Raw genomic sequence first — 16,045 nt, 5'->3', positions numbered from 1 at the left:
CTTTAAAATAGAATTCACTGTTGAAGCAGCGAGACCTCATTCCCATGCAACGGATGACAAACTGTCTTGCTTCATACTTCTTAATCATTTTCATCTTCATTTCTAAATCAATTTTGCTTTGTTTCCTAGCACTGCCACCACTTGCACTTTCCATTGGTTGCTTTCCCTTCATCATTTAATAAGTAAATAGGAATGAAGGGAAAATTCTGAAAATTTATTTGTTTTTTACATGATTGAAGATTTCGGTGAATGGGAAACGCATTTCACCATAACGTAAAAGCTCACTCAATTCTAGTTATTGGTAGGTATTATCACATATGCAATAGCAAATGCAATAAGATAGAGTTGAGTACCCGTTTATAATAGATTGTACCAACAGAAAAGCCCAAAAAACCAGAAAGTGCAAATTGTGTTTATTGTTTTATGGTTGTGACCACCAGAAATGTGCTTTAGAAAAATATCACAAAGGCATTCAAAATTAATTCTTATAATTATGATAACAATGAAAGTGTAGTGCACTCTAGGGCCGGACTGCACAGCCCTTCCTCTCAGCCAATAGTAGCATTTGTAAACGTGTTGGCTGTGTGTTTTGTTTTTGTATCCTTTAAAAGTGATTTTTGTGTTATACTTATTTGACATAAATTTATATAAAACTAATATAAAAATGACATTTTAGAGAGATAAATAGCTTAGTTATATAGCAAATATTTCAACTTCCGAGTTCTTAGAATGAATTACAAAAAAAAAAAAAAACAAGTGTTACTGGGTTCACATTATATTTTCACAATACCACCATTTATTCCTATATGATTCAAAATATGTTTCCATATATTTTTTCAGTTTGCACCAGAAGACAAAAACTTACGTAAAGTCGAATTTACATAAGTCGGGGAGTGCCTGTACTACTGATTACAATCGAACTTTAGCAGTAATGGAGTTAACTATTATTACAACCAATGGTTTGGCCATTTTCATTAATGCATTTAGTTTCACTTGTTTATGTATATGTTTAATGATACTTACATGGAGGTTTTCCCTGTTGACTATCTCTCTCTCCAAATGGTCTAAGTTGAACTCTCTCTAATAAAGGAGGATATTCATTCTGACGTTTTTTGTTTCTGTATGACTAAAACAAAAAGTGTTATTCAGAAATCACTCTATTGTTACCATGTTAAAATCAGCCAATAGCTCATTTATAAAATGATAGATTTCTGCAAGTCACATATTGACTTATAAATTAAATTTGTAATTATCAATATTGAAGTACTGTGCTTACTGATTTGTTACGAGTTTTAGACAATGAAATTCATTAGACAGACTACAATAGGTCTATTTCTTTTGTATTCAGTTACTTTTTTGTAAGGCAAAGAAAGAGAGAAAAAAATATAGTCGAATTTGGGTATAACGAGCATCAAGGGACCGACAAAATTTCCTCGTTATAACTGTTACTCGCTATATCAGTGATAGCGGAGGTAGGTAAGCCCCTGGGCCATTACACAATGAACACTTTATATCAGTGATGAGTTTACTCTACCTCCTATTTTTTTTAATTCTCAATAACTTCATAAAAAGAATCAAATAACAAAAGAAATTTTAGAGAGGAAAAAATAATATAAGTTTATACCTACATATTATTTGTATTAATATGCTTGTATAAACTACAATACACTTAATATTAAACACAATTTATTTTTCTAATTTTAAAACCATACACAATGCTAAACACAATTTATTTCTCTGTAATTAAAAACAATACTATTTAATAATAATCATGATTTCAAGTAGTCTTTATTTATGAATCTTAAAATTGACGTTTGTTTTAAATATTAAACTTTGATATTTCTTAAATTTCCCCTTAAAACTCTCAATGCATTAAAAGTTTCATTACTTGCCCCAGTTCCTTCAAAAAATTTGACTAATCTATCCACTGCACCTTCAGCTTGTGAGATTGTCGGCACTGATTTTGATTCACTTTCAATTGTCATCATATCATCATCATAGTCTTTACCATCGTCGTTATCGTCTTTGTTGAGCACAGCATCTAACAATGTCACTCTCTGTAGTTAATAAGTTGTCATAGACTTGTACAAATTCATCGATGTTATCTGTATTAAAACCTACAATGTTGTTGTGTAACAACTATTTGGATAATGGTAAGTTGTTTTCTTCGTTTCCATCTTCTTCATCTACAATTGAAATTTCATTTCAATTTAATTTCAATTTCTTAAAGCAATTCAATATGATTGTCGAAGTAACATTGTTCCACACATCATTCAATAAATTTATAGCATCCAATATCGACATAGACTTGGTAGTTTTCTGTTCTCTTTGATTGATCAGATGTAGAACTAGAAATCTTTTATAAAATCCTTTCAAACCCTTGATTACACCTATGTCAATTGGTTGTAAAATTGATGTTGCACTGGGAGGCAGAAACACTAGCTTAATGTTGGACAAATCTTGAATCTGGGGATGTGCAGGACAGTTCACATCAACTAACAATAAAATATTTTCCTTCTTTTTGAATAGCTCCTTATTCCAATCATTTATGTATTCCCGAAAAATATCTGAAGTCATCCAAGCTGTCTCGTTTGCAGTGTAATCCATAGGAAGTTTCCTTACATTTTTGTAACACCAAGGTTTTAACGATTTTCCGATAAAAGTTTTTTTTTTTAATCAGTTCCTGTCGTATTTGCAAATATGAACACCGTCAAGCGAGCCTTTGATTTTTTCCGCCAACTCATTTTTCTCCTTTGAATTTACATGTATTTGTCAGGTGTCAAATTATAAAAAAGTCGTTTCATCAGCATTGTTGTAGTAGTAGTAGTAATAGAGGCATGTGATGGAAGACAGCAAGCGTATCAGCTTAAGCAGCATCAGCCAAAAAAAAAAAAAACAAACAAAAAAACAATTTCACACAACAAATTTTGTCCAGTTCCTCCTTGAATTTATTTAAGCTATCAACTTCCCCAATGACAGATGGAAATTTATTTCAGCAATTAACCATCCACTGGCTAAAGGCAAATTTCTGCACATCTATGCTACAATGTCTTTCCTAAATTCGAATTTATGCCTCCTCAGGTCTGTAATCTGAGCAAGCAGAAGAATCTCATCAGAATTCAGTGTGCTCAACCCATTCAAGGCTTTATACACCTCAATCATATCACCGTGCAGGTGCCTAGTCTCTAGCCGCTGCAATTTGCAGAATTTAAACCTTTCTTGGTAAGAGAAACCGCTCTTTCCCTGCACTAATCTTATTGCCCTTCTCTGTACATGCTCAAGCAACTCTGCATCCTTCATAAAATGAGGCTTCCAGATCTGTACGCAGTACTCAAGGCCTGACCATTGCCTTAAACAAAGCCACAACCACCCCCTTTTCCCTGCTAGCAAAATGCTTGTATATCTTTGACAATACCTCATAACCTGCTCTGGCAGCTTGTCTGCATTGCTCAGAAAACTTCATATCTGACTGCACAATCACTTCCAGGTCTTTTTCATTTTCTACCACCCTAAGTGTAGTACCACATAGTTGGTACGTTCCTCTGGGGTTACTGAATTTTACCATTGACATTTGCCAATGTTAAACATCAGTTGCCACTTCTCAGCCCATCTGCCCAAATTTTCTAGATCCTGTTACAATAGTACAACTGTTGTAGATGTCTTAGTCATTAATCTTTCCTGATTTCTGCCCAAACGCAGTCAATCCATTTATTTGCCCTTATTGGATCTGCATATTGAGATTCTCCACTAATTTTTGCATAAACGATGTTGTGCCGGTTTTTAAACTGATCCAGCCAACCATTGTTAATCAAATTTGGACTTGACAATTTTGTGTGTAAACACAAAATTGTCAAGTCCAAATTGTTTAGCAAATTTTTCTGCTTGAGCCTTCAAGATCGGATCATCTATTGAAAATCCAGAACTTCTTTGTGTGGTGAACCATTGAAACATTTGTAATCTCACACTTTATAATTTTTTTTCCCACCCTGGTTATGTTCTTTTCCAGTGCTGATATGTAAACATCTGTATTCTTCCACAATGTACATTTGAAGAGGACAAAGGAAACTTTTACACACTTCGACATTTTTTGCACCACATCCTAACTCACGAATAATTTCAACTTTTTTGCAAATCAAGAGACACTTTCTTTTGTTAGTAGATGTTTCCGAAGGAAGGGTTCCTTTCTAACTGATTTTACTTTAAAATGACAAAGTGATATGCATACAAAGTTCTTAGAACTCCCAAAATGCACACAATGTTCTTAGAAGTCCCAAAATAAATTTATGCTTCAGTGAACACAAGACAATCTGTAAACAGGGTAATGCGACAAGCGGAACACCAATGCACTATTGTATATCCCCTGCCTCCAGAAAGGCAAGGTCTTAAACAGGCCGCTAATCTGATGCAGGTTGTCATAAAGTTAAGTTGCCCGTTTCATTTTCATCTATTCCAAGAATTGGGTTTTTTCGACTACCCAAACAATTAAGAACATCTGCATTGTTACCAGAATTTGTTTGGTATATCCCTGTAGTATGCTCGTTATAACAGTGAGCGATTGTATGGGAATACGCGTAAATTAAAATCATTATGGCTTTTTGCTTGTTACAACTGTGATCTCATTATTTCCATGCTCGTTATAACCAAGTTTGACTGTATATAGAACAAGCTCTTCGTTAGCACCAAAAAATTAGATAAATTATATAAAATATAAATGCACACAGTGGCAAAAAATGCATGATTTAATTAAACTTATGTATTTCCACCAGCAGGCAAGGATTCACTTATATAAATTTAAAAAAGTATGTTATATTGACTAAGAATTATTTTTCCTTTTATATAGCATATCCTTATTAAATCGATAGTGGATTATTCAAAATAAATTAATTTTCTGTTTATACTCTTGGATGACCACCATCAGAGAATTTCACAAGATAGAGACAATACAAGATACAGTATCATATTTAGTAGTCACAAAGGCTTGAACCAGTCACTCAAAACACATACTAATGTGCTCTGGCACTTAACTGCTTGGCTATGGCAGGTTTCTTACAATATATTTTGAAGGCACTACACCATTCCCTGACTAAGCATTTTATGTGCCTTTTAGAAGAGATAATTCAAAATAATTGTACAACGAAATTCAACGTTTAAACTGGTCCCACAATGTGTAGCTTTATCCATAGTAATAACTTGCCCTTAATGCCACATTGCTCCAATTTTATACAATTTTTCACATGGGACTGTATTAAAAGCTTTATCAAAATCTAAGTAAATGATATCAACTATTTCTTTAATCCAATTCTTCACTAATAATAATAACATTATAGCTAATTAGATTAGTCAGGCATGACTTATTGCCCCTAATAATTCCACACCTGTCCAGATGATCTTATACTTTCTCATTAACTAATGACAGCATAATCTTCTTTGGCACATAAGTAAAACTTATAGATCTGTCAGTTTGACTATGTGCCAGGGATGATTGCTCCCTTCGAGCTAACTTTGTGAATACGACAGACATTTGCACATCTCCAATTGATATGGACATTGTATGAATCCAAGGATGCTCTCATTAAAACACCTTGCATATTTTGCTGCTTCCTTCAGTATAACTGGACATATCCCATCAGCTCTTGGTGCTTTGTTCACTTTTAATTGTAATAACTTTGCTTCTAATCTTTTCTGTTATAATAAGATCATTCAACTCCTAATTAATATTAGCAGGACCACTGGTATAGAAAACTTCAAAAACTCCCTCACATGAGAATGTGAATGAAAAATATTTATTCAGCATATCAGCAACCAGTTTAGGATCACTGACACCATCCCTTTCCTTTTACTGATAATACAAGCAAGCAAGCAAATCCCCACTATTGTTCTTTGTGCTCTTAGCTAAGGACTCCTGGTATTCAGCCTTAGCATTCCTAATCTCTGACTAACTTTATTGCAGACTAATTTATATTTATTGTAGGATTCAAGATGCACAGTTAATTTATAATCATCCCAATCATCCTTTCTTCTTTGCCACAAAGGTCATCAGTTCTTTGTAATCCATTTTGGTCTATACTTTGAATAATATCTTTCCTTTTTTGTTGGCATAAAACAGTTAGCAGCTTCCAGAATAATTCCCCTACACATTTCCCATTTAGCACTTGTATTAATTATTTGGTCCCACTAAAAAGAACTTATGATATATAAAACATTGTAATCACCCTTAAGAGGAAAAAAACTTTCCAGTATTTACTTCTTTAAACAAATCCCACTTAATACACAGTGATTGCTGTTCACTAGCAGTTCCTTCATTTGAAGATGCTTAATACAATACCTAATAACTGATAACCAGGTTGAGAATATTTATTTCTCATGTGGCATCTCTAAATATGCTGATGTAAGCAGTCATCCAGCAATTACAGAAATGTCCAACTACTAAGTAAATGACCAATCCACAAAATACAGGCAATCTCTAGAAAATTAAAGTATCCCATAATAAGACTCATTCTATTGGTCTGTAAAGATGTTCATTATACTTATCGCAGCCATATGATCTATAACACACCATGCTGATTCAATAGTCACAGACTGGTATACTTATCTTGAATCTATATGCTTGGCAACTAAAAGCATCATCCCTTCTCCCCTTCTGTCAAGTCTATCCCTCCTGTACACATTGTTTGTGACATTCAAATTCTGCATCCAGTATATCTAAATGATACCATGTTTCTGATATTCTTATAATGTCTGGATTTGATGACTTAACTAGTACCATAAATTCATAAAATTTTATTAATTACACATCTAGAATTAGTGCGAAACATGCATGTGAGGATCCAACTTTTTATTTCTGTTGTGGCTCTAACAAATACCATGCAGATGCTTACAGCAGTACTTCTTCAGGAAGTATTTCCATAATCCATTCCTTACTCCCATTTTAGCTTCCTATTTAAAATATCATTACCATTGGTACATCTTTCTGTCATCAGAAAGCTCATTCTCTTCTGAAACTTTACACAAGAACACCTAGGGTTATGCAAAACAGACTAGCACATCTGATGGTCAATTCATTAACTAGCCAATATCGAGAAAATTTGTTAATGAAAATAAGCAGCAATTCATAGATTTTTTTTTTTAAATTTCAACTTTAATGGTGAAGCTTTACTATAATAAAGTTTCACTAATTTTCTGAGCATAAGGTGTAGATTCAATTTTATGGAGATTATTATTTTTTTTAATAACAAGAATCCTAGTATTTTTTAAAGCAAACAGTGGAGATTTAATTTAATTAAATGTAATGATGAGACAAAGGAGTTAGACCAGTCAAAAAGATGGAATTTCCATCACAAGTCTGGATAGTTTGGTCCTATTGAGCCCTGGTCCAAAAGGTCAATGTAAACCTTCTCTTGCCTCAGTCACTGGCCACGAATCAAGGATTTTGACACCATCTTTGATCAGCCTTGCATTTCAAGACTGACAACTAAAATTTAATCAGCGTGCTCGCTCGCTCGCTCTCTCTCTCTCTCTCTCTCTCTCTCTCTCTCTCTCTCTCTCTCTCTCTCTCTCTCTCTCTCTCTCTCTCTCTCTCTCTCTCTCTCTCTCCCTCCCTCCCTCACTCCATTCTCAATCATCCTTCTTCTATTATTCTGATAATCATTCTCTAATCAATGTGAATAAATTCTCAATTTTTCATCAGTTTTGCTGTTGTCAGATGGTTAGATCAAAAATTTTTGGTAATTTCATGTAGAAAATCATTTGTGACACTTAAAAATCGTTCTTTCAATACAGCAGACTCTCCATAAACTTCTTGTAACTATTTGTAATATTCAGCAGAATGTTTTTCTGAATTTAAATAAATATCCAAGGCTCATGTTCTGTATCATAAATTTTTAAAGCATTTTTATTTTAATATTGTTATGAAGTAACGAGACAAAGTTCACTGGCCCCATCACTAGTCACTAAAGTGGTGCCTTTTTTTGTATGCTATATAATCCTTGCCATGCCCATTCCTGGGCATGGCAAGGATTATATAGCATACAAAATAAAAAATGCCTAAACAATTAATGTTACTTAGAAAACACCTAAAGAAAAATATATATAATCGACCAAATGGTTCTTCATCTGGTAGATGCAATGACCAAATTCCTGCAATTTTAATGGCAAAACTAACTAATCTTTTATTTTACATATATGACAAACTCAATTCTATCCTTCCTGACAGGTGGAATAAATTATCACATTCTATATTATTTTAAGGAACAATGATAATGGACAGAATATTTTCAAATATACTACCACATTTAAAGATTCCATTCACTCCATGAACACTGTCTAACATGTAAACATATAACAATATAAAAATTTTAACAGAAGTCCATTCAGATGACCAGCAACAAATCACTGAATCCATCAATTTAAAACCATGCATTCCACTCAATATTTGTTAAACTTTGATATGCAAATAAATCCTACAAAATACAGAAACCAAGCTAATCAGACTCCCAGTAAGGCTACCACAACACAGATCCAGAAGTGATATTTGAATGCAATAGTTCCACAGACATCTTGAAGCCCTTCACATCAGAATATAGATTAAGATGGATAGTAAAGGAATGTTGACTTCACATCTGAGACCCTGCAACTTTCATCAAATACATTTAACAGTGTAATTCATCCATCAGTCCTGTATGCTTCAGAGATCTGGTAGCTATGTGTTGATCAGGTGTATTTGCACACAAATATAGCCTCACAAATGGCATGTGAATTCCACCATTACAACAGCCTTCAAGTGACAAATGTCCCTGGAGAGACCAAAACAAATCCCCTCCCTCATCAACCTCCCCCCCCATAACAACTACACTGCTCGACAAAATCAACAGGACACATAGAAAACATGGCATAACTCATACAGCTTGTAATGAAGCAGGACAAATTTTGGTATGGTGGTGTACCACAGAATAATGAAATGAGGAGATAGCGAGAAACTTCGGACAGGTATAAGGGACATTTATAGAGATTGTATAAGAATTACCAAAAAAGATAATTCTTATAATTATCACATCACAGAAGTCAATATAAGATGCTTGAAAACATGGTCTCATGACATCAGTATGGCATACGACCCCCCTCCAACAGCTAAACAAAACTGATAGTGGTGAACCATGCTCGATATAAAGGTGTCTATAAGATTCTGTGACCAACAAATCCTATTCTTTCACCAGCGCAGACCTCAGCTCACCAAATGACTGAGGAATTGGCTGTCAGCATGCAGTGAGACATTCAAGGCCGTCCTACACATGTTCGATTGGATTGAAGTCTGGTAATCGCGCTGGCCATGGCAGTCACTGAATATCTTCAGTTTCAAGATATTCCTCCACCACTTGAGCTCTGTGTAGTGGCACTGTCATACGTTAAAAGTATAGGGTTTGATGATATGATCTCTGTACCTCTGCACAGTCACAGTACCCCTATCAAAAACATAAAGAGTGGTGCAGCCACTGATCATTATTCCACCCCACATGAGAACACTACCTCCACTGTAAGTATCCCTATCTCTGAAGTTGGTGGGATGGTACTACATTCCTCATTGTCTCCAGATGAAATAACGTCTAGAATCTGCTTGCAGGCTAAAAGGACTCATCAGAGAACAAAAATGTAACCCAACTATCAGGGCTCCAAGTGACATATGTTCGTGGCACCAGTTTTGACGAGCACCACGTGGTTTGGAGTTAGAAGATATGAACCATTGGCTTCCTTGCATAGAGTCCACTTTAATTGAGCTTTCTTAACACAGTCCGGTTGGAAATGTTTTCACCCGTGGCCGCAGCAACCTCAAGAGACAGTTTATGATAGGACATTGTAGGGTTCTGTCTTAATATTAGAACCAGATAGTGGTCTGTTCTGGTTGACATAGCCTTCAGGCGACCTTGGCCAGCACTTCCTGTAATGGTTCCTGTCCCCCGAAACCGCTTCCATAGTGCCAAGATGACATTGCGTGAAACATTAAGCCAACATGCCGCCGCCACCACCACGACCTGTGCAACTTCAAGTCGTCCAACAGCCCGCCATCTCAAAGAATCATCTAAACAATGATGACTTGCCATCCCGAGTACTGGAGATGTGGCTATCCCACTGAGCAAGCCAAAAAATGGGAATGAAAGTGATGTGGTCGCAACCCATCTTTTTATAGGCATGAATAATTTGCATAATGTGCAGCTCTGTAAGGTGGTAGATCAATTTGTATTAGATACTCCAAATTTGCATGTCAGATTCCCTATATCAAATATTCATGAAAAACATTTTGTTCTGTTAATTTTTTCGAGCAGTGTACAATAGGCTCTACCTAGTGGACCACTTCATGCTTACCAGTATGCTTCAGATAGCCCAGAACCTAGAAGCAGATCTCCATCAATTTATCTATAATAAAAAGTATAGAAAAGAAGTCATTGCAAGCAAAACATCGTAGAGTAGATTTGCATTACTGTGATCACAAGGTGTTCAGTTGAAAAGTGTCATCATTCTGCCGTTATTTTTTTCTAAATGTTTGTATAATTTCTATTTCATTTTATAAACTGATGCAATAGGTCTAACTTACTTTATTTCTAATAACTGATTAAACAAAACTGCACTCAAGAAATAAACAATTCACACACTTTGTGCACCATGATATACACAGTCTCTCTTCAATTTACGACATATGCGGCTTACGACAGTCATTTCCAGAAAAACATTTAAAATATTTTACACAGCTGTGACACTATTGTACAACTACCTCAGCTACCCATACAGTGGTGTCAAAGGGGACGTCCACACGGATAGCCTATGAAATTGTTCAAAATCATCAATTTTGAGTTAGACATTTTTCTAACAGTTAATTCTGTGTCTGCATTCAAAAATCCATCTATGTAAACCATGACTACAGGGACAAGAAAAAAACTGGAGTAACAACTTTCCGCTTTGGAGTCTAGCAACAGACTGAGGCAAAATATGAATTCCAAAGTGCCAACCTAATTTATCGATAAATTTACTTTAATTATTCATCTTTGTCTACTATTCTAAATGATGCAAACAAAAATGCTTAATGTACCCTTCTCAAAATTGTATGCTCAACACCCTTATAATATTGAAAAATCTATACCAGATGCCTGGAGGCTCAAGATTTTGATCTGAGCCCTCAATCCTTACTTCAATTCCTGTCTTTTCTCAATGTAAAAACCTCTGGTAAACCCTTCACAACCAATGTAAAACTATTGGTTGTGAAGGGTTGTGTTATAGCAATGCAATAAACATTTTTAATTAACCATCTGAAAAGATGTGAAATGTCTCTGAACCTCTCTACGTATGAAATGGAAGGATTTTTTAATTCTAGAAATAGGACAAATTTTAATGAAATTTGGAAGAAAAATAATCATTCCTCAAAAAAAAAAAAAAAAACCTGGCAACAGAGAAATGCAAGCATCCTTTGAAATGTTTAGAACAGGATAAACAAGGATGTGTATGTAATATTCACTACATTAACTAATTGTAGAATTTCGAACTACTAATACATACCTTTCTAAAGCCTTGATGAGGAGGCAATAATTGCCAGTGATGATCATTCAATCGTTGAAGCTCAGTACATAAATCTTCATACTGTTCACTAGACATTTTTCCTAAACGTAGTTGTTGTTCTGCTTGTTCAAGAATTTCTTTCTTCTTTGTAATAATCAATGCCATTTGTTCTGACATTTGTTGACGAGCATTGGAGCCATAACCATACCGATTCTGAAACCTGAGAAATTAAATAATTTCATAATATACCATTAAGTGTGACGGGGAAAAATATACACAGGGTCCATAAGAAACAAACTGACATATTTTGACTAGTAAACAATTTTTTAATTGGGAAAAGGGGGGGCATGTAGAACATATTTCCTTACATACATCTATTTTACACATTTAGGAGCTTTATTTTAAAAATATTGAACATTTTGAGCAAATTCATCATAACTGTGTGGAGCATTTCTTCATTTATCCCATAGTTACTTAGTAGATACCAGAGCAGCAAAGGGTCAATATGTTCTACGTTATAAATAAATTAGTTTAGAAATGGAGGAATTACCTCTATGATGTCTGGTAGAACACTTCAGTGCCAATATTCTCCGTTATTGAACAACTATACAGGTAGATTAAATGTATTCCACACCCTCGTAGACAAAATCAATGATCCAATGCACCACAGAATCGGAGGTCCCGGGATCCCAAGCCCAACCCCAAAATACATTGAATCACCAACCCTAATCTTTGAGCGAGAGAATACAACATGTCTGTATTTTAAAAACAATTTAAATACTATGAAACCAAATAAATAATGAATCCATACTTTTAATACTTTAAAAACTAATATTACAACATAAGGGAAGGAACAAAATTCTAGTAACAAAACGAAACTAAAGAATTTTGCTGCTTCCCTAAGGGAAGTAACAAAATTCTTTAAGTTTCTTAATATTTCAGAGGAGTCAATGTTTTTTATGTTTTAATATTAGTTTTTAAAGTATTAAAAGTATGGATTTATTATTTATTTGGTTTCATAGTGTTTAAATTGTTTTTAAAATATGGATGTATTGTACAGTATTCTCTCGCTCAAAGATTAGGGTTGGTGATTCAATGTATTTTGGGGTTGGGGTTGGGATCCGTAGGCCTCCGATTCCGTGGTGCATTGGATCATTGATTTTGTCTATGAGGGTGTGGAATACATGTAATCTACTTGTATAGTTATGCAACAACAGAGAGTATCGGCACTGAAGTGTTCTACAAGACATCATAGAGGTAATTCCTCCATTTCTAAACTAATGGATTAGTTACATACACTGACTGAAAACTGCTTGACTATTTTCATTTTCAAAAAAGAAAATGAATGATAATCTTAAAACACTAAACTATGGTCAGGAATTTCAATTGCAGTTTGAAGAAATTGACAATGCAGACAATATGTCACCAACATAATAGAGCAATATCTCATATAGCAAAGTCGAAGTATGAATCATTATATGAAATCTTTCCAAACAGCTCATTTCTTACCTCGGAGATGTGCCAAGGCTGCCACATCTTATAGCACCTGGCTTCTCATGGGGATACCTTGGACCAATGTGTATCAAAATGTACAGTCAAAACATTACGATACCCACCACCCCCATTTGGCACACTCATGGTAATACTACATGGTAATAAAAGCTAGAAGGGTGCGACATCCCAGATAGCGATGGAGTGAAGGACACCGTCCTAAAGAAGATAAAACCAAAATTAGACAATCTCCAAATCAAAAACATTCGCAAAATTCGCGACAAAGGGATAATATTGGAAGCAGCCACTAAGTCAGATCTAGAACAGATCAAGTCTTGCGGCACAGCTGAAGATCTAACTCTTACCTTTGAAACCCCTAAACTCAGGGGACCAAGTTTAATTGTGTTTGATGTAGATGGCTCAGTCCAGAAAGTTGACCTACTGGAGGAAGTATATAACAGAAATCTCTTTGAATCCATGAGCAAAGAAGAAGCCATTAAGGAGATGAAAATTCAATTTTCCACCAATGCACGGACTCGCGGTCGACTTAATTGGGTTATAGAAGTGTCCCCCAGGATAAGGAGATTCCTACACAGCCAGGATAGAATTTTTCTGGGCTGGTCATCCCACAGATTCAGAGATTTTGTACCAGTCCTGAAATGCTACAAATGTCTTGGTTATGGGCACACCTCTGCTAAGTGTCTTAAAAAACAACCAATATGTGGGCATTGTGCTGAGGCAGGGCATCTCTACAAGGACTGTCCCAACAAAGCCTCACTTCCTAAATGCTCAAATTGCAAAGCAATTAACAAACCCTACGATCACTCTGTGCGGGATGGAGCGTGCCTTGTATATAGAAGAGCAGCATTTATAGTACGCAATAAGACTAACTATGGAAAATAGGATGCTCAACTGCCCCCTCTCCCAGACTTCGTATAGCTCAAATCAATGGCCAAAAATCCATCTCAGTGGCAACACAGCTTCATCCCCTAATGGACGAGTTGAATCTAGACATTCTTCTCCTTCAGGAACCATACTGCGTCCGTGGAAGGGTCTCTGGTTACCCCCTGGCTTTCAGGAAAATCCAGACGACAAACCAATTGTGCCTCGCTGCTATCATCATCCGCAATCCAGACTTAGTAGTAACACAGATAGAATCACTCTGCACTCGCCACCTAGCGGGGGCAACAATAGAAGGCAGCTTCAGCCGTATTGCGGTCCTAGCAGCATACTTCCAATTTGGTACAGATATCCTCCCGCACATAGCTCGACTAGAACAAGCCCTTGACCTCCTGGAGAACACTGATGTCATCATAGCCGCAGATTCGAATGCTTGGTCAACACAATGGTTCAACACCTCTACCGATGCAAGAGGAGATATGTTAGATGAATTCACTGCCTCACGCAGCCTTGAAATCATCAACAGACCAGGACAACCAACCACCTACTCTTCGGGAACTGGAGAGTCTAACCTGGACATCACACTAACTACTTCTTCTCTTCGCAATAGACTCCTCCATTGGCAGGTGCATGACACAGCCACTACTAGCGACCATCGCCTCATCATTTACAGTGTCACAGATTCTGCCCTCCCTCGTCAAGTGCCTATCCAGGATATTGTAAGATTCTCTACTAAAACAGCAAACTGGGACCAGTTTGACAATGTAATTCAAGATGCTCTTCATGACCCAGCTAGCAACTTCTACCAATCAATGAACAGTGCGCAGAAAACAGACTTTGTGCAAAGTCTGCTCCTCAAAGCTTCAGAGGCTTCCATGAAAAAATTTCCAGGAAACCAAGATCTGTTCCATGGTGGTCGCAGGAACTCACTAACCTGCGCAATTCTCTGAAGCGTGCTCGGAAAGAATACCAACGCAAGAGAAGGACTGAACCTGCTCACATTGTAGAACAGTATAGAGACCGATTCAAAGCAGTCCGCCGTGAATATACTAACAAAATTTACCATGCCAAGCAAAGCTCCTGGCGTTCCCTTGTCGAGACTGAGGGGAACCGGAATCCGTGGGGTTTAGTCCACAAACTCGTGAGGAATAAGCTGGGATCCACAAATGTCATACACTGTCTGCTCTGAGACTACACACTGGGAAGATACAATCAACTGGATTCTGGATGAACTAATATATCAGGACAACACCAACTCTGACACTGACATCCACAGGAAGATAGCAGTACAAAATTCCAGCTTCCAGCCAGACAATATGGAGGAACCATTCACAGAGGAAGAAGTCGATGCAGCAATTAAAAAAATCAAAAAAGGTAAAGCTCCTGGTCTGGATTTTATTGAAGGCGAGACTGTGCAACATCTCTGGGCCATAGCTCCAATGATACTTCTTCAGCTCTTCAACACCTGTCTGAATGAGGGTAACTTTCCATCATGTTGGAAGCATGCTAACCTGAGGCTCTTACCTAAGGATCCCACAGGTACTTCCAAGGCATATCGCCCGATTGCGCTGCTTCCCATTCTCGGCAAGGTTTTTGAGAGACTGCTGCTCTCCCACTTCCAACCCCGATATGAAGCCAGTGGTTTGGCATCCTCGCTTCAATTTGGATTCAAACAAGGGTGCTCCACAATTGATGCTCTATCTAAAACCCTCAAAGTTACAGAACAGTCGGATGCAACTTATGTACTGGCAATCTTCATTGACTTCAAAGGAGCTTTTGACACAGTGTGGTGGCCGGGCGTTCTTCAGAGGGCCAGAGTCTCTAACTGTACTTGCAATTTCTACCACTGCCTCAAAAGCTACTTCTCTAACCACAAGGTCAGCATCAAAACAAAATATCACTGCATCACCCGACATCTAACCCGAGGCTGTCCCCAGGGCTCCATCCTGGGGCCAGCTGTCTGGAATATGATACTCGACAACTGGCTCCTGAGGGACTACCCACACACTACTCAGCTTTCTTATGCCGACGACATGGTTATTATCATTGAGGGCCCCACCTGCGCCACCATAGAAACCCAGGCTACGGTTGTTCTCGCTGCTCTGTCCTTATG

The 16,045-nt window shown here is 36.7% G+C and overlaps 1 protein-coding gene across 1 annotated transcript in view; it reads right to left on the bottom strand.

The window, feature by feature from the left end:
• Window positions 1-16,045, bottom strand: part of LOC150082099 (uncharacterized) — a 365,646-nt gene that overhangs the window by 148,720 nt on the left and 200,881 nt on the right. Inside the window, exons 9-10 of the mRNA XM_090379102.1 lie at window positions 11,542-11,761; window positions 1,024-1,126 (exon numbers count right to left, since the gene is read on the bottom strand). Coding sequence (XP_090235228.1) covers window positions 1,024-1,126; window positions 11,542-11,761 — 323 coding nt within the window. The remainder of the gene's footprint in view (window positions 1-1,023; window positions 1,127-11,541; window positions 11,762-16,045) is intronic.

Source organism: Mastigoproctus giganteus, chromosome 8, assembly GCF_048544385.1.
Source record: "Mastigoproctus giganteus isolate SK-2022 chromosome 8, ASM4854438v1, whole genome shotgun sequence".
Classification (NCBI taxonomy): domain Eukaryota; kingdom Metazoa; phylum Arthropoda; class Arachnida; order Uropygi; family Thelyphonidae; genus Mastigoproctus; species Mastigoproctus giganteus.
This window is presented reverse-complemented; position numbering and strand designations above follow the sequence as displayed.